Raw genomic sequence first — 19,731 nt, forward strand, 5'->3', positions numbered from 1 at the left:
AAAAAAATTCCTTGCACGAGCACAAAATAAGTATTCATATTGAGATAGCTATGAAGTCCTCTTCTAGCAGTGTCCGTCTTCATTTTGCAGGCATCCAACCCATTACATGAATTGGGCAAAAATCCCACCTGGCCTCTCCCACTTTCTAAAAACACTTGACAGGCATTAGAAAAGGTGTCGGCTGGCAAACCCTTTCCTAGCTTTCCATTATTCCACATTGACTACCAACGGACCTGATAAAAAGAATTATGTACATTGCTTATGCAACTACTATGCAACTACAACATTGTTACTTCTTGCTGTTTATTTGGTTTTAATGCTTTTTAAAAGTGTCACACACTTTGTGTTCTGCAAAGGAGAAAGGCAGCTAATAAAGGCTTCAAATATATAAACTAGCATACGAAAAAAAAAAAGTTTGCCGTTAGCACATATTCCCAAACTCAATTTCAAGCAGTGGTCAACTCAGAATAAGCGGATCATTTCCTGGCTTGGTTTCTATTGCTCAGCGATTGTCTGATGTGATAAGCAGCAACCAGCTGCTGGGGTTGTCAGGGATAACAGCTTCACAGATCTGCCGTATCCCTTGACCAAACAAATGGCAAAATACAAGCACCGCATGTACATGCTTTAGTAAAGCCCAACAGCCACGACCAGGTTTCACACAGAGAACACAGTGTGGAAAACAATCCCTTTGTGATGGTTGCAAACTTTCTGTGCTGTTCCACAGACACATCCAAGGAAAGCACAGAAAGGAAGTATGTTTATTTTCTGGTGTATCAGTTTTTTAAAAAACCACACACACAATGCATGTGCATTGTGATAAGAGTGCCATCTGTGAGGTTGGTGCCCAGCTGTCTGAACGCACTGGGAAGGGTCCCGGTCTCTTCAAGAGGAAGAAATAGCATACCTCTGGGCAAGCTAGATTTGCATGGAAAGTCTCTTTTCATCCCAGAAAAGTTTATCTAGAACTGCAGGAATTCTGCACAAGTACAGAAAACCGCAAGAACAGCTAAGCGTAGCATGCAATTAATCTCCACACCACAAGTTTATGGATTAGAGAAGAAAACATGTGAGCCTAGGTTAGCCCAACTTCATCCACTCTTGGAAGCTAAACAGGATCAATCCAAATCAGAACTCGGACAGGAGACCACCATGGAAGTTCTACACCGGCAGGCAGTGGCAAACCACCTCTGCTCACTCCTTGCCTTGAAAACCCTGTGGGTTGCTGGGAATTAGCTGCAACTTAAGGGCACTCTTCACCACCATTGGGACATCAAACATTCGGGGGTGCGGGGGTGAGAGAAGAGGAGTTTGGATTTATATCCCATCTTTCTCTCCTGTAAGGAGACTCAAGGTGGCTTACAAGCTCCTTTCCCTTCCTCTTCCCACAACAGACACCTTGTGAGGCAGATGGAGCTGAGAGAGTTCAGAGGGAACTGGGAGTAGCCCAAGGTCACCCAGCAGGAATGTAGGAGTGCGGAAACACATCTGGTTTACAAGATAAGCCTCTGCCACTCAGATGGAGAAGTGGAGAATCAAACCTGGTTCTCCAGATTAGAATTCATCTGCTCTTAACCACGACATCAAGCTTGCTCTCAAGTGGATTAGAAATCAGTGAATACCACCCATCATGACCGGCAGAATAAACTATGCCTAAATTATACAGGTTGCAGAATTCTGATTTTGGAGTACAGAAAACAGAGCCCAGCTGCGGCAGTGACAAAGACATGGCATTCTTACGAGAGCAGAAACACATACACAGATCTTCCAGGAATCCTTCAACAGACTTTATTACGGGGTATGGTTCCTTCAACGATTCCAACACCTGTGCTTTGGCTGCAGCCAGCCGGCAATTACAATATTTCATTAATTAATGCCTGTCACCACTGCATAAATATTAGCGGAAGGGGCAGAGAGAAGGGGAAGAAATACTACTTCATACAATTCAGTTGGCTGTTTCTTTCCACTCGATTCGATCCTCTGGCCCGGACAGCCATACGACCACAGGGCTAGCGTCATTGACACTGCAAGTCCATGGAAGAATTCATAATCCCTCTTATATTATTACACAATCTGATCTTCAATAAATCTTTGCTTTATAATAAAATATCTTATTAACATGACCGTTTCCCCCACTTTTTTGTGTAAATATACATATACACACACATCATACATAAAGCATTAAGTTTGGGAGCTCCACTGCGGGATAATTAAAGAAGCGTTTTAACTACCCCACTGGATGGGAAACCAAACAGCCTTGGCTATGCTACAGCTTACAGAACCCAGAGTCATTTCAACACGCAGCCTGAAACGACTCCGCACGTACATATATTAAGTATTTCTTACTTGGAGCCAGTGAAATTTTTTAAAAAGTGGGCTACAGAGTTTCACATGCAAGCCTCGGTCTGTTTTACATTGCTCATTTTTTTAAACAAAGATTGTAAATAAAAAGGGGCAGGAAGAGGGTAACTTCAGCACTAAGGGATCCATAGGTTTATCTGACTTTCCACTGTCCTATCTGTACTTTTAGCACACAGGTGGTGGGACAATTCCCAGCAGAACTCGTCCACAGAAGAGCACAAGCTTACTGTTTTGGTTTTCCACACTGCTGCAGATATTCAGGAGGGAAAAAAAACCCCAAACCCAACTCTTGAATATACAAAAAAGGAATCCCCGAAAGAACAGAAGGCATCCTGAGGAGGGGAGGAAGGTATAACCAAGGTCAGAAGTTCACAGGTAACAAGAGCGCTGCTTGAAAAAATTCGCTTGTGCTCTCTCTTTAAATGCAAGGGTGTAAAACGGAGTACATAAGAACAAGCTTGCTGGATCAGACCAGAGTCCATCTAGTCCAGCACTCTGCTACTCACAGTGGCCCACCAGGTGCCTTTGGGAGCTCACGTGCAGGATGTGAAAGCAAGGGCCTTCTGCTGCTGCTCCCGAGCACCTCGTCTGCTGAGGCATTTGCAATCTCAGATCAAGGAGGATCAAGATTGGCAGCCATAGATCGACTTCTCCTACCTCTCCAGTTTTCAACATGTCAATCTGACAGACAAGCAAGAAAGAGCCGCATGGAGGGAAAGCCCTACCCGACCTACAAAGTAGACATTAAACATTTTCTTCCAACTGGATTTCATAGAAATTCCATAAAAAGTGATTTGGCTACACAGCAGGGGTTGGGGCGGGGTCATAAGAGCCCCAGGATCTTACACATTAGCGGAGGCAACATTTTTCCTGAATTAGGAGCGGAGGCAAACTTTGCTGTTGAAACCTCGAAAGGTGCATCTTCAAAGCATGCAAGAGGATTAAACGCTTCCTGCCACAAAAAAAGGCCTGCCCGTTTTGGTTCAGTGCCTCCTTCCGGGACAGGTAATCCTCTTGCGTTTCTGTACTGACTCAGTGTTCAAACGACACGCAAGTTAGAGATGGAGAAAAGTTTTAAACTTGATTTCTTGCAATGCAACAGCTGTCTTTCAGAGAATGGCCAGGAAAAGTTGCTCCTTCAATACCCTAATTTTATTAGTTAAAGGAGTTCACCCTGTTCTCACTTTGGCTTAAAAAGTGTCAGGTATAAGCAAACAACCAGAAGAATTGCGACTTCCAGTGCAGGTCTAGGCAACAAAGCACAGTGCTCCTACAAATAGGTGATAACAACATCCACGTACAACTTAGTTTTGGCTATCAAAAGCAGGGCAATCCTTCTTAATTTGTATTATCAAGTATGTTGCTCAGCCATCAATACGAACCGGCACGTATCCCGAAGGTCTGCCCCAAATGCCCAAAAGTGTTTTCCACACAAAATGTAGCCTCAAAGTTACCCTAGGAAGCTCGTAAGCTGAAAGGGTTATATCAGAGTGACTATGCTCAACTAGAGTGCATGGGTTACTGTGCTCTGGAAGCTGCAGTTGTGTGAGATCCCATGTCAAGTTTTTGATCTTCTATACCCTGCTGAAATCCAGAAGGGTACAGGATAGTTTGCAGACCTCCATCTGGTACTACAGTGCTTATAGAACATTTTTTTTCCCTGCCAGCCTAACCTCAGGGAACAAAGAGAAGACAGGCCACCCAAGTGAAGAACCGGCAGCGAGTCCGTTTGAAATCGGAGTCCAAGAGCCCCACAGGATCTTTTTAACACATACTCCGTGCATGGTTTTGAGCTTCCTGAATGAGTGACTGTAATAACCTCGTCTTTGAAGGCCTTTCATGCTCGATTCACAAGTAGGCCAGAGAAAACAGGAGAACGTCAAGGTATTGGTGAAACAAAGGGGATGGGGAATAAAATTTGCACGCACGCACGCACACACACACACTCAGAGTCAGTTATTTCCTCTTAAAGTTATCGCTGTCTGCACCAGATACAGTGTGCATCTCATAGATCCGGACCTGCTGTCCTGGGTGCAAGGATTTACCTGATGCTTAGATAAAACCAAACCAAACCAAACCTCCAAAGACAAACCAAAACTAAACTGCCCCGTGGAAGTCCTTGATGCGTGCATGGTTTTGAGTAAACATAGTCATGCACACCCCTCGAATACAAGTGCCGGTTATTTGGCTTTGGAGTCCACGTAAATGATATCTCCATCCCGAATGCCGTAGGAGTGCAGCGCCCGGGAGTTGTATTTCATCTCCTCGGGCCCAAAGGGAGCTTCGTGGTCACAGTGGGTCACAAGCATGCTGCTGATTGGTAACTGGACCAGCGTTTTCAACTGTTTCTTGAGTTCTGCCACCGTCTGATCCAGACGAACGGTCATCTCCTCCACTTGGTCTTTGAAGTGGACCTCCACCTTTGCGCTGCTCTGAGGCCGGAGATCCACCACTGCCAGTTTTTCCAGTTTCCCGTATTTTGTGACCAGCTCATGATACCTAGAAGAGGGGAGAAAAGAACAAAGGACCTGAAACAGGAATTCAGGTGACAAGAATATAGGGAAGGCCCTTGACACTATACCTTCTCCAAGATCCAAAATGTATGTATGGGTAGTATATGCAAAAACAAGAACTAGGGCTGGACTGACTTTCCGGGAAATGATTCAAGGGATTCAGGAACAAATCCAGAGAGGTTGCAGTGTACTGAAGTGAAAGCAAGCAGAAGTCTTGTGTTCCCACTGGAATAAAAACATATCAGCCTTCGAACTGTCACAGGACTATTGGGCTATTGAAACCCCATGTTCTCATAGTCCAGACAGACTGCTACTTCTACTCTCCAATAAAACAGCTCAAAAAAGAGGTCATTCGAAAACTTCACCCATTACCACTGTCCTACCAGCAGCCAGAAGAAGAAGAAGAGGCGTATGGATTGGATTTATATCCCCACTTTCTCTCCTGTAAGGAAACTCAAATGGGCTTCCAATCTCCTTTCCCTCCCCCCACAACAAACACTCTGTGAGAGAGAGAGCTCTGAAGAACTGTGACTAGCCCAAGGTCACCCAGCTGACATTTGTTGGAGTGCACAAGCTAATCTGGTTCACCGGATAAGCCTTCAGAGTTTAAGTGGCAGAGCGGGGAATCAAACCCTGCTCTTAATCACTACACCACGCCAGGGCCACATACAGCTCCTGCTCTTCTCGACTCAGCTGCAAGCACTCAGCGACTGAATGTGCTGCATTGTGCTTGGCTCCAGGCACAGCCAATGGCCACTTATGCACGCACTACTTGCCCCATAGCTGTTTGCTCTGCAGTGGGGTTTTCCCACATTTTTTTGGCTAAATGTCCCTAGCCAAGCCAATCTACCATTTACCAGCTCACAGCTACCCTGTCCTTTCCATAACACTTCAGTCTGGGGAAGTTTCCCGCTGCCTTTTTTTCCCTGCCGTCTTTGGTTTAGGGTTAGTTTGGTACACCCTGCCAATTTCTTGTCAATTTCACTGGGACTATCACTCTAACGACAGACCTTCAGAGTGAACTTTTTAAAAAAGCTGTTTTGAAATGGTGGCCTGAAGACTGGGAGGGACTGTTGTGGTGTGGCCCGGGGAAGGCAGGAAGGAGAGAGAAACCAGAGAAAGCTAACTGCATGCTGATCTCCTGCACTTTCCCTGTGCAGCAGTGGCGTAGGAGGTTAAGAGCTCGTGTATCTAATCTGGAGGAACCGGGTTTGATTCCCCGCTCTGCCACCTGAGCTATGGAGGCTTATCTGGGGAATTCAGATTAGCCTGTGCACTCCCACACATGCCAGCTGGGTGACCTTGGGCTAGTCACAGCTTCTCGGAGCTCTCTCGGCCCCACCTACCTCACAGGGTGTTTGTTGTGAGGGGGAAGGGGAAGGAGATTGTAAGCCCCTTTGAGTCTCCTGTAGGAGAGAAAGGGGGATATAAATCCAAACTCTTCTTCTTCTTCTTCAAAGGGAAAGGAAAAGTTGCAGTTTCAGAGCCTTTGGAAACTACAGAAATCCTCTTGGTCTGAAAGTGGGGTGACTGCTGAACATACGAAAATACGTTCATAACCGAGAATCAAACCTGAAGGTGTATATTCAATGTGAAGATCACAACCGCTCACACTGTTGATGTGAAGAGGCCACACCCCTCTGTCTGACCTGCTGCCCTCGCTAACCCCAGGGGGCAAGTAACCATCTGCTGCCTCTTCTAGCACCCTGAATCCATAGTTGACCAAGCCAAACTTGAAGATATGACCTAAGTCAACACCACACAGGCCTTTTGTTCACTTTACATCCATGCTGTACTTGGGAACAGATACCTACTCAGTGTGCACTCCTGGGTCAGGAGTGGTCTTCCTAAACAGAAAACCTGGACTGGATAATCATGAATGTGCCAGTGATGCTCTCCATCCTTTTGGAGATGCTCCTTTGTTCCGTACCCCAGGACAGATATTCAGGTCTCTTCTCCACCCAACCCGCATGTTGCTTCCTTCCTTTCCTGCAGGCATCCCTCCTATTAGGTACGAGAAAGTAGCGTCTCATCTGCTGGGCTGGGAAAGCGGCAGAAAGTCAACCCAAAGTACCAGGTAATTGAAATGACAAAGACGGAGAGCGGCGGAGAGAAGGTAACATTTCAGAGACTCTCAGCACTGCCTGGGGCTGAAAGCTCCTTTTGTCTGCCATCTGACTCGGGGCTTAAACGTGATCACTGCTGTGTCATTGCCCCTGTCAGAGGAAGATGGAGCCTGGCAACTGGGGAGGGAGGCCCCCCAGGGACTCATGTTAAATGTAGGAATGTTCCTTCAACAGCAAAGCCTCTGTCTGCCCGGAGCATGAGGTAACTGATGCAGCGCGCTGCGATTTCCCCGGCCTCAGGGACAAAACCGGCCTTTATCAGGGCCAAAGCACCGGCTGACCAGCCCTGCTCTCACGATTAACTCCGAGATACGATCGGCCAGTTCGGGGGAACTCCGACTTGAAAAGACGGCGACACGATTTTCAGAAATGCCACAATCATCAGTGGCGATTAAACAAGCAGCAGGTGGTGAAATAAGCAAGGATTTTCCCAGTGTGCATTTCAGCACCTCCTCGGGCGTCACACTGTCTGTAGCAGAGTCCGTCACTGACGCTGTGCGCCTCCAAAAATCTTTAATTTCTTCTCAGCAGTTTTTGCAGATCCTGTTAAGGCACAGATGCAAGGGGGGAAAGGTTGTCTCTGGAAGGAGACAACAGCGTACAGAGCATAGCCTGGTTCTGGCATTTGAAAACAGTGTAGCTCTAAGCACACCTGGCCCTCCAAAACCCCAAGAGTGGTGCACAAGCAAAATGAGGGCAAATGGCACAGAGTAACGTGGGAGCAGTGGAAAGTGAACAGAACAACTCAGGAACTGACTGTATTAAAATGGCCGGAAGAGCAATACTTCTTTTTTCAAAAACACACACACAAAAACTTCTGTCTTCCAAAATGAGACAGAGGCCTATTTTTAGAAGGTAGGTAGCGCTTTCCTTTTGGGTTCTGGGATGCCCAAACTAATGGAATTTCACAAGAATCTCAGCCCCCACTCCCTTCTTAAAAGTCATGTTGGGAACAGGCAGGAAGCATCAACTGGCACAGCCTAGAAACCAAAGAGAATCTAGATTGGTGTCCTAAAGCACCTCAGAGACTAAGAAGAACGGTAGGCTGGAAGCTATGGGAGCTTTGATTCAGCTTATACCCCCAAATTCTTGCTGATCTTAAGGCACTACCAGCCTTGTCAAGGATGGCCCAGGCTAGCCTAATTTCCAAAGCTAAGCAGCGTTGGCCCTGGTTAGTATTTGGATGGGAGGCTTCCAAAGGAGTACCAGGGTTGCTACACAGAGGCAGGCCTTGGCAAATGACCTCTAAACATCTCTTGCCTTGAAAACCTTGTGGGGTTTAAGTCAGCACACACACACACACCAAAGGTGCTACTGGATTTGAATCTAGCTGTTGCAGATTTCTGGAGACCTCAACAAGAAGCTGGTCAGAAAGAAAGGTTCAATGCACTGCATGCTCCCCTCTTGCCACTGGAACTCTTGCCAAGACAACTGGAATATTGTGTACAGTTCTGGGCTGCGCAATTCAAGAGGGCTATTGACAAGCTGGAACGGGTCCAGAGGAGGGCAACCAAAATGGTCAAAGGTCTGGAATCCATGTCCTACGTGGAGAGACTTAGGGAGCTGGGGATGCTTAGATTGGTGAAGAGGTGACATGATAGCCATATTTAGATATTTGAAGGGATGTCATGTTGGTGAAGGAGCAAGCTTGTTTTCTGCTGCTCCAGAGACTAGGACCAGGAGTGATGGGTTCAAGGTGAAGGAAAAGAGATTCCACCTAAACATCAGGAAGAACTTCCTGACAGGAAGGGATGTTTGACAGTGGAATGCACTTCCTCGGAGTGTGGTGGAATCTCCTTCTTTGGAGGTTTTTAAAGCAAGGCTGAATGGCCATCTGTCAGGAGTGCTTTGACTGTGTGTTCCTGCATGGCAGGGGGTTGGACTTGATGGCCCTTAGGGTCTCTTCCAACTCTATGATTCTGTGACTGTGGAACTCTGCAAGCAGCAAAACAATACAGACTTCAAACAGCACAGGAATTTTCACAGGGAGGGAAATTCACAGCATTGATTTGGGTCTTTCAAATCAAGACTGGACAGAGGCTCCAACTTACAACACAGGCGGTGGAGGGCAAGGCAGGATAAAACGCTGGAAAACAAAACAAAACTCTTTTGCAGACCGAACACCAAGGCAAACCAAAGGTCCGGGACAAGGAGCCTGAACTTGGCCATTTGAAACGTATCACCCAGCCCCGCACAGCGTGGTCTGACTATACCCTGAAACAGCAGACGGGCTCTGCGGAGCGGAAAAGCAACCTTCAATGGCTGCACAAGTCTTTGGGAGACCCCGTACAGAGGAGGGCATTTGGACAAAGAGCCTATTGAGAAGCAAAGGATAGGAGGGAGGCGCAGCTCCGTTCGAATGCTGTGACCTGGGTGAGGCCCGACACAAGCTCCCCTCCCCTTCTAGGCACCACCTGTATGGAAGGGTCAGAAACAACGTGCAGGAAAGTAAACAAGACTTTTTTAAAAGAAGAGACTTTCAAGGATTTGACATTAGCATTTCAGAGCGGTGCATACGCTGTTGCTATGGGAACAGGGAATCTGCCGCTGTAGCCACTCCGGGTTCTAATACCAGGTCTCCATTCACACACTCTCTGAGTCAGGTACAGTGGTGAATTCCCCCTGCCCCACACTGCACCGAGGTTAAAGGAAAGCATCAGGTGCTCGATGCAATTCGTGACCAGAAATCCTACAAAACCAACTGCAGAACAGGCCTTGCATTTTGGAGACCGCAAGCTTCCCACATTGCCTGTGGAGGGCATTTCACTCCTCCAATAGGAATCTCCTGATGGTCCCTGGCCCCAAAGTTGGCTTCAACCAGAGACAGGGCCTTTTTGGCCCTGGCCCCAATCTGGTGGAACTCTCAGTCATCAGACACCAGGGCCCTGGGGGGTCTTAATCCATTCCATAGGGCCTGCAAGATGTTCCACCGGGTTTTTGATTGAGGCCACCTGTTATCCGATCAGCTATCTTGTCGGCCTGCCACCTTTCCAACAAGCTTATCTCAAAAATGCATCCTCCCCCACTATTTTTCTTTTTCTCTGGCAAACTGGTAGCTGGACTTTGAAAAGGGACATTACAATCCTGCAGCTTGGTGGTGTTGTTATTAAAACCGCTATCTGTGGATTTTAAATCTTGTACTATTTTAATAAATTTTGTATCACATTATTACTAATATTGCAAACTTTAATTTGCAGGTACAGCGCCCTGAGCCCGACTTTGGCTGGGAAGAGAGGAGCATAAATTTAATAAAATAAAAATAAAATAAAGAGGACCCTCTTCAGGAGTCGGCGGGGATTCTTCTCAGTCTCACTACCCGTGCCGCAACAACAACCTCTCTGTGCACCTGGCAAACCTTGAGCCCCTGCCCTTGCCAGGTAGGTTGCTCTGCCGGTGCAAACCTCAGCGTGGGACTGCTAGCCACACATCTTTGTTGACCTCTGTGGCTCATTCAGCCAGCCTCTGAGGAGAAGAAAAAGAAGATGATTTTGGATTTATACCCCACCTTTCTCTCCTGTAAGGAGACTCAAGGTGGCTCACAAGCTCCCTTCCCATCTTCTCCCCAAAATAAAACACTTTGTGAGGTAGGAGGGGCTGGGACAGTTCAGAGAGAACTGTGACTAGCCCAAGGTCCCCCAGCAGGAATGTAGGAGTGTGGGGAATCAAACCCGGCTCTCCAGATTAGAATCCAACTGGTCTTAAGCACTACCCCACGCTGGCTCTCACGTTCAACGCCCTCCCTCAACCCCATTTTCTTCTTCTGCTCTCAGATCAATCTCCATCCCTCTGGAAAGGCTCCTCTGCCTTACTTGGCTGCAGGGAGAGGTGACTGAAGGCATCCTCTAAGGAAACCACTCTTGCCCTTAAACCTGGGTTGGAGCTGTGGCGGGTGTTAAGAGTCTGGAGACCCAGTGCCAGAACTTCTCCTTGGCACTGCAAAAGGTCCCAGGTTCTATCCCTGGCATCTCCAGCCAAAAGGTGTGGTGGAGTGCTACCAGCTATACGTTCTAACTACCAGCCTGCTCCTTGGCTGGTTTTTTTCCTCTTTAAACTCCTCCATGGATGAGCAAAGGAAACAGCTTACAGGCAACAACTGTTGAAGATAGCCGGGTTTTGGCGCATTAATCTTTGCAACAGGAGGTGTCTCTCTTTCTCACACACACAAAGGCTGAAGGAAGCTTTTATCCTATGCACAGCCTATCGAGCAGCAGATGGCAAAAGGATTAGCCACTTAGCATGGGTGCCAAAGTAAAGGATTAGCACCTGTTGCTGAAGGATGAGGATTCGCTGGGCTGGGCAACTGTCTGCCTACTGGACTAGGCAGAAGGAGAAGTGTGATTCTCACCTCTCTCCGGAAGCTTGCCATGCATAGGCTGATTGGTTCATTACACCTGCGAGCTCAGTCATCAGAACATGGATTTCCAGCAACTCTCTGTTCTGATTTCATCCCCGCTAATCTACAGAGCTGAGGGTGGTCGTCCCAACGAGCCCACAAAGAATGTCACTGGTTGTTTCTCACCAATAGCCAAGAGCTCCAAGCAAAACCTTTGGCTGCATTCCAACAGCATGCTAAACCAAGGTTGCTTAAACCATGGCTTGCACACCAAGGTCAAGTTAGTCTACCGGACATGAGTAACATGCAGACATGGGATATAGATCAGAACAACTAGTACAAAATCTGGCTGACGGATAAGAAACAAATCTTAGCTCAAAGCCTGAACTGAACTGACTGCATTCAAATGGCACAGTCAACTAGGATGGGATCAAACCAGGTTTTCTCGTGGTGTTTGAATGTACCGGTTGCACCTTCCCTCTTAAAACAGAGACTTCCCTCCAGATGCATAGATCCCATCATTTCCACTTTGTGAATAACAGATAGTGTCTCAGGTGGTAGACCCAAGGAGCAGGGCTCGCTGCCAGTCAGAGCAGACGACACATAACTTGATAGCCCCAATAGTCTGACACCGCAGAAGCCAGCTTCAAGCATGTTGAAGAATACGACTGATAATCTCAATCATCCTTGCAAGGTAGGTCAATACAGTTGCTGTACACAATGCCATTTTTGTCCCTCCTGTAATCCACATTTGGACAACGTTGGAGGGGAAGGGGGTGGGGGAGGGCGCATACTTTTATGGAAGAATAGGACCAAAATCCTAGAGTTTTAATTGAAGCTATTTTATATTTAACTAAAAGTGATTTTATAGCTATTGACTGTATTATGTTGACTAATGGATTGTCCTGGGCTGGAAGCTGCCCTGAGCCCGGCTTTGCTGGGGGAGGGCGAGGTGCAAACTGAATGAAGTAAAATAAAAATAAGATGCAGAGGAAGAGGCAAATGCCCTCTCCAGCTGTTTCCACTGGGAAAAACAGTTTGGGAGAGAAGCCTGGAGCCCTTTCTTCCAGGCTCCCAGTGGTTGGAGCTGCTCAGAGCAATTTGGTAGTTTGATCCCTGTACAGGTGTGTGACTGAGAGCAGAGTCAGACATCCGTGACCCAATCTGGGTACACATATTGTGTACTGTGGCCCTCGGTCAGCATGCCCACCAGTAAAAGCCATTTCCAAAAGCCAAAGGGTGGGGGGGGTGTCCTTTTTTTCAGCATTTCAGGTCAGGAGATCTCACCTGAAGGGGACCTCTTCCTGCGGAAAGTCCATGTAGTAACGAATGAAAAACCTCTCAGAGTCCTCCCGTTCACCTTCTGCGATGACGCTCCCGTTCAGCTTAGTGATTGAAGGTAACCTGCGCAAAGGAGTGAGAAAGAGAATAAAAAAGAATGTAGCATCTAATAGGGGTTTAGAAAGTCCTTAGATTTTTTTCAGGTTTGAAAATTTTAGACAGAATGTTTGATGACACAAGTTTTGGAGGCTGATAGATGTAAGTCAGCACCACGCACCGCTTTCGTCTGTAATGTTTTCTTTTATTCGTTATAAAATTTAAAAGTCCTCCGAAACTTCACAGCGATCAGCAAAAATGAATTGTGTTCCCAGGAGATGTTCCCACAGTATCAGATAACCCAAAATGGAGCTCTCGGAGAGGAAAGCAAATTTCATGCCGCTTCCTTGTAGATAGAATTTGATTTAAAACCATGCACAGCAATTTGAATATAAATCTCTTTTTTTCTCTCTCTCAATTCTTTAAACAGCTCTCCTTTCATTGGCTTTTGGTAGCTTGTCATAAATACTGCCGTGTTAAAGAACAGCTCCGGATGAGAGCAGCTAGAAATCCCACACGTACGACATGCTGCTGTGTGAGGGCTACCCCTGGAGTGGCACAAGCAGACACAGAAAGGGCTGTTAACCGACAGGCAGCCAGAGCAAAGCAGCTGGAGAGGCCCAATATTTAAGCCACTTTGGATGGCAGCAAACCTGTTCACACTTCCGTGGATGCAAAAACACAGATGGATCTGGAAGCTGCAGAACATTCACCCATTTCGTTTCTAGTCTGTCCTCCTAAGAAGCTCAAAACAAACATCATGGCTTTGGCCTCAGCAATCACCCTGTAAGGCTTAAAACGTGGGTCCTTCATTTTTTTTTGAACCTGCAAGATACAGTGGTTAGGAGCAGCGGACTGCAATCTGGAGAACTGGGTTGGATTCCCTACCCCTCCACAAAAGCAGGACAATCTTATCCGGCAAAATGGATTTGTTTACCTGCTCCTACACACGAAGCCTGCTGGGTGACCTTGGGCCAGTCACAGCTCTTCAGAACTCTCTCAGCCCCGCCTACCTCACAAGGTTGTGGGGAGAGGAAGGGAAGGGGTTTGTAAGCCACCCTGAGACTCCGTACAGTTGAGAAAAGCAGGGTATAAATCCAAACTCCACAGCTTCTTCAGAATTCTGACACAGCAGGGTGGGTACAGGCACAAAATGGCTGCCACAAAATAGCTGCTGCAAAAGGCAAAACCAGTAAAAAATGGCTGCCCCAGATCACCTTCAGTGGCAGCAGCCGCTGAAGCAACCTTTTAAAAAATCAGCATGGTCAATCAAAGCACCAGTGGCCAATCTGAAGCTAAGCTGAGCAAAAGCCCATTCAGTCCCATCCACTTTTTAAAAGAACACTTGGCACATATCAGGAAAGGTGTCAGCAGGAGCTATGGTGTCCGTGGGCTTAGACACATTCGGCAATGGCCACCTTCAAGGCTGTGGAGATCTGAATTTGGACCTTCCCAACCCTAGCCTAAAATTCTAACCACTCTACAATACTGCTTGCCATCAGGAAATCATTTAATCCACTAGTTGTTTGCCTGCAATCCCATTAAAGTCTAGTTTCACATATTATATATATGTAATTAACTCGAGTCCTAGGGCTCACTGTATATCGAAATAGGTAAAATTTTCCTCCATACTCTAATACCTGCCAATTGATCAGCCAAGGTTAGCGATGGATAAGCAACTTGCTCCGGAATCACCAATGTTGGAGAAATGTTGGTGGGCCAAGCAAATAATTTCATGTCCATCTTTCAGTGGCTCCGTGATATCAGGAAGGCGGCAGAAACGGCAGTTATTAAAGAATCTGTCTATTTGCGAGACATTCCAAATGGCTTCCTGGGGTCTCCTGAGAATAAGTGTCAAACTGCTACTGACTTGTTTTCATAAAGATACGATATAGACATCGCATCGCATAAATGCTTTTTAATGCTGTAATTTATTAACTTAATTGTGACTCTTTACTACATAATTATACGCGTGCGGTAATTTTTTTAACGTCTTGTTTTAATAGATGCTCTTGGATTTGAGTCATTATGACAGTCAGATTCCCAAATGGCCGACAGATCACGTGTGATTTAAGTTATGCAATTAGACCACCATCCAAGCAGAGCTACTGAAGTTGGAGCAGTCCGATTTTTCCAACCTATCTGAAAATAAACCATCTCTCCCTTCCGCCCGACAAACCATCCTGCATTACTCAAATGCTTGCACACACCTACATCATATAAGTACACCCATTAAAAGCTATTACCTTACCTTCCTGTATCAAGCTACTCCTCCTTTGGAATTCTGCAAACAAACCTTGCAATCCAAACCAGGCATATAAGAAAATTCAAACAAAACCACCCAGTTTGAATGACTAAATCTGGTCGCAGGGTCTGGATCTGCGGGAAAGGGAGATGGGTCACCTGTGAATTCTCTTGAGCAAACAAGGGATTGGCAAGGAAATGGGGCATGCAAGCCAACTGCGGGGAAGGCAGAAAAGGAGGAAAGAATCCAGAAATCACCATCATATAGAACATCTTCCAAGTTAAAGACCCTCCCACAACTTGGAGCCTGCTCTGTGGAGGTGTCTTCAGGATGTGGATTTTCCCCCAATGCCCAAATTTAAGCCACACACACACACATACACTCACACGACACCCATCCAAACGAAGAGACATCTCCACACCTGGCAATGACGAGCTTCCTGCGCTCCTCGTTGGTGTATGGCTGAAGGAGAGGAATGCCCAACAATCGGACTTCCTCGAGCTTGGGGAAAGAATTAAGTTTGTCGATGTCTTCCCAGCTTTGCAGACCTGCTTTCAAGAGAGGAAGCAGCAAGAATCAAGAACACACTAGAAAAACGGAACAAGCTGCACAATTCTACAATCACGGGAGAAATCAGGAGTTTACTGCATTCATCAAATCCAAAATAGCACTTCACAGGGCAATAAAACCACCAGGCCAAAAGTTGACAATTCCTTCTTTTAAACAGTCTTCCCTCCAAACCATCAGCCTATGGTGGAGTGCCTCCCCTGACCAGACCAGTGGTTAAAAGGTTACCACATCTCTATTGATTTTATTACATTTTTAGGCCACCCTTCCTTTTGCAGGCTCAAGGCAGCTTATAACACCTAAAAACACAATTAAAACAATCAAATTTTAAAACATTTTACAGTTATACCTAACCACAAAGGGAAACAATACAAAGATATTGACCAACCCATATCACCGGGAAATTCCTAGCAATCATTTGGATCCCACAGATCTGTTCCACCAGTGGAAACACTTTCTGTTGGCAGAAGCAACCCTCCTTGACACAAGATGCTTACTTTTCAATACGGAAAGGTTCTTTCTGATGGAGAAAAGCTACTCGGCTATTGGAATGGACCTGCACGATCTAACCTCTTGCTATGGCTCCAAATAATGCTCCATTCAGTAGCACCTCACCTGACTTGTGCAGGCTGATGGTTCGCAAGTTTGGGAACAGGCGCCCGAGAGTATCTTCTGAATCCTCGATGGTTGTCAGGTAGTTGTTGGCTAAGACGAGTGTGTCCAGCGATGGAAACATGACCCCCAGTTTCCTGATCTCAGGCCAGTCTTTGAGATCATTGTCGGTTATATGGAGCAACTTGAGTGAGTGACAACACACTGGCGAACAAGACACTGCTTTATAGTCGTTAAGGCACAGAAAGAGCTCCTCCAAGCTGCGGAGAGAAAATGGTTTAAAATGGTTTAACTTCTGGGATGAATGGATCCGATTTTACATGGACAAGCATTTGTTTTTTAAAACATTTATTAGATGCCTTTCTTCCTGAAGGCGGCTTAAGACAATTGTAAAATACATAAAATAAATAAAACCCCAAATTTAAAACCACAATTCAGGACTGCTGGTGAACTTAACCAAATGGGGTCCTAAATAAAACCATCTTCAGCTGCCTCTGGGGCCAGGTGCACCTCCCTGGGGCAGCTGCTTCACATCATGGGGCGGCAACCAAAAACCCTGTCTCTTTTGTATCCGCCAAACAAACTTCTTTGATTGTTGGGAATTTAAAGAGAGCCTCTCCCTGTGATCTTAATACCTTGTCTTCAGATACTTATCCCGGCTAGCAAAGAATTTTGATTCCTGGAATTCTTTGTATGGATTTTTTTTTGAGGGGGGGGGAGGGGGGGATTGGTTTACATGTTTTAAAAAAAAAACAAGAAAAGGGGGTGGTGGTGAAGCAAGGCTGCATCTTAGTTCCACTCCTGTTTAACTTCTCTATCAACAATATGGTTTCTCATCTCAAGAATACAGATTAACATACCTGAAAAATTGCTAAAAAACATATTTCTTTGCTCCTTTACACAGATTACTTAGTCCCTTTTTGAGGACCCCATTAGCCTGAGGAGAGCATTGCGTGCACTAGCCAATTATTGCCAACTGAACCAGCTAGAAGTTAATCATGAAAACACCAAAATAACGGTCTGTGCAAATAAGCCCAGAGTACATTCGTGGAGGCTAAATGGAATTCCTCTAGAACAAGCTCCTAAGCCACCTTGCAATTTCAGTATGGAATACATGCAGGTCTGTTCGCACAAGAGTGCTACTACTCATTTGAAATACTGATGATCTGTCCTTTTGGGATAGCTGAGAATAGCAAAAATTAACACAACTTATTAAAATAAACTAAGAGGCAAAAGTCTAATCCAGTGTTTCCCAACCTTTTCAAGGTCAGGGTACCCTTGACCTCACTCTTCATATCTCACGGTACCCCTGTCGTCACCCTCCACCTTCCCCTCCCATTGCCCCTGCTTGCCACACCCCCTACCTTCCCCTCCCAGGGTGAAGGGAAGCACTGGGGGTGGGGGTGGCTGCTGACCTTGTGGCAAACCCTGCCCCATGGGACAGCTCCATGTCCTTGCTGGCGCCGGTGGGAGACACCACAAAATGAGGGTGGTGGTGGTAGTGTTGCCGCGGTACCCCTGGGACATGCTCACGGCACCCCAGGGTACCACGGTACCCTGGTTGAGAATGGCTGGTCTAATCTCTTACTGAAACAGTTAATCCATCCGTAATACAACTTCAAAAATTGGGGAACCCAAGACAATGAACAGTACTGTAGACTTATAGTGCAACCCTGAGCAGAATTGGACTCTCCCATCCCTGGACTTTATAATTCTTTAGCTAACAAGTGTGAAGTCATGAGGGTTAAAGATGGAAGGGGATCGTAGGTCAGGATAGAACACCGACTTTGCCCATAGAATTATCTCAGATTTAGCTCTGGAGGCTCTCGTTAAAAGACCTCGCACTGCAGGTGACAGGAACTGCCTTTCTCCAGTTGAAACTCTGAAGAGCTACGATTGGTCACAGTAAACCAGGGGTCCCCAAGTTTTTTTTTTAGCCTGCAGACACCCTTGGAATTTTGACAGTGCAAAGAGCACAGGCACAAAACGGCTGCCTCCAAGCGCCTGCAGAACGGGACAGAGCCAGCCACAAAATAGCTGCCACAGTTTACCTTCAGTTACACAGTGTACACCCTTGTACTGTGGGGGCAGCTGCCGCCCGAAGCACCCTTTTTAAAAATCTGCACAGCCAGTCCAATCTGCAATGGCCAATCAGAAGCCTTGCTGGTCCCACCCGCTTTCTAAAAAGGCTTGATGTCAGGAGAGGAGCCACGGGGCCCACGGGCAATGCATTCATTGGGGCCCCTGCAGTAGAAAATTCTGAACTAGGAGGACTCCATCTGTTGACATTCACGCATGAACATTCCCCAATAAAAAAACTTCTACAGAAAAAAAAGGTACGTCTGGAAAGAGTTCAGCCAAGTCCTCTTCCCAACACGTTATAAGCAAAGACTTTTTTCCTTCAGGTAGAAGATTACATATTGGAATGCCTCCCAAGGGCAACCCCGCTAACTCGATGCGTGTGGAAAAATGTCAGAGAAGATGGAAGGAGGTAGGCGGCGGCTGCCAAGCTGGAGCCCAGCCAGAAAGTTTACAGTCAGAATCTTATAAAAATGCGAGGAAACTTTTAACTGGCGGTGGGTGGCCGGGCTTTCCTGCAGCCTCGCTCCCACTTTAGCCTCATTCAAAAGCCAACATCTCCATTAGCGGAGCATTTTACATCGATAGCTTAGCGAGGCCCCTGAACACGGCCCTGACACTGACACCGCACTACCGTCAACATCTGCCAACCCGACAAGCTCGGGTAAATTTAGAAGATTGGGTACGGGAGCTCTGCACAAGCACCCCGATCAGTTCAGCGTTATCCCAGGCTTGGAACCAGCGGTGCCCAGAGGTAGTCTGAATCCTCTTACTCCAAACTAAGACAAAAGCGGGGGTTAGAAGGTCATCAGTTGGTATGGGGCTGAATCACAAGCGGGGCAGTCTGCAGCTCAGCCACAGACTCACTGGGTAACTTTAGACTAGCCATCTTCTCTCTCAACAGCAGCTCCTCCATTCCATTTCCACAGCAGGGGTAACCGTACTGATCTGCTTTACAAGGATGTTGTAAAGATTATGATAAGATCATGAGCAAGGAAACTTGGAAACTGGAAAGAATTCATAAATGCTGAGTATGAACCGCAGATCTCATGGCAGCAAATGGAGGCCTCAAAATCTGTTAACAATAATCTTTTGGTTGCAATCCCATACAGCACTAACCTGGCAATAAGCCCTACTGAACTCAATGTCTTAAAAGAGATGAGTGGAGCTGGAGGGGTGGAGGTCACTGCATTGTAGTACCTTATATTTGTGAACCACCATACAGGGCATGTCACAATTGTTATATCCTAAGGTAGGGTGTCCAATTAAAAAAATTAAAGAAAAATAATAAGTTAGGGTTAAGGCAAGGGCAGGGGCTCAGGCTTCACTTAGCGTTACATTGAGTTCTAGGGTGCAGTCTGATAATAGGGCTATGGTCAGCTTGAGGTTTCAGGTTATTGTTCTAATTTTGGGAACAATTCATGACTGAAAAAGTTAAATAAAAATAATAAGTTAGGGTTAGGGTTAAAGCAAGGGCAGGGGCTCGGGCTTGACTTAATGTTACATTGAGTTCTAGGG

The 19,731-nt window shown here is 46.4% G+C and overlaps 1 protein-coding gene across 2 annotated transcripts in view; it reads right to left on the reverse strand.

The window, feature by feature from the left end:
• The window catches only part of LOC125441807 (tubulin-specific chaperone cofactor E-like protein), a 132,598-nt gene that overhangs the window by 97,849 nt on the left and 15,018 nt on the right, over positions 1 to 19,731 (reverse strand). The window contains exons 6-9 of one of the 2 annotated variants that reach the window (XM_048512722.1): positions 16,138 to 16,394; positions 15,377 to 15,503; positions 12,621 to 12,737; positions 1,766 to 4,860 (exon numbers count right to left, since the gene is read on the reverse strand). In XM_048512722.1, coding sequence (XP_048368679.1) covers positions 4,542 to 4,860; positions 12,621 to 12,737; positions 15,377 to 15,503; positions 16,138 to 16,394 — 820 coding nt within the window. In that variant the 3' untranslated portion in view covers positions 1,766 to 4,541. Of the gene's footprint in view, positions 1 to 1,765; positions 4,861 to 12,620; positions 12,738 to 15,376; positions 15,504 to 16,137; positions 16,395 to 19,731 lie in introns of those variants that run through there. The other variant, XM_048512723.1, reaches the window with a different exon arrangement.

Source organism: Sphaerodactylus townsendi, linkage group LG12 (genome assembly GCF_021028975.2).
Source record: "Sphaerodactylus townsendi isolate TG3544 linkage group LG12, MPM_Stown_v2.3, whole genome shotgun sequence".
NCBI classification, from domain to species: domain Eukaryota; kingdom Metazoa; phylum Chordata; class Lepidosauria; order Squamata; family Sphaerodactylidae; genus Sphaerodactylus; species Sphaerodactylus townsendi.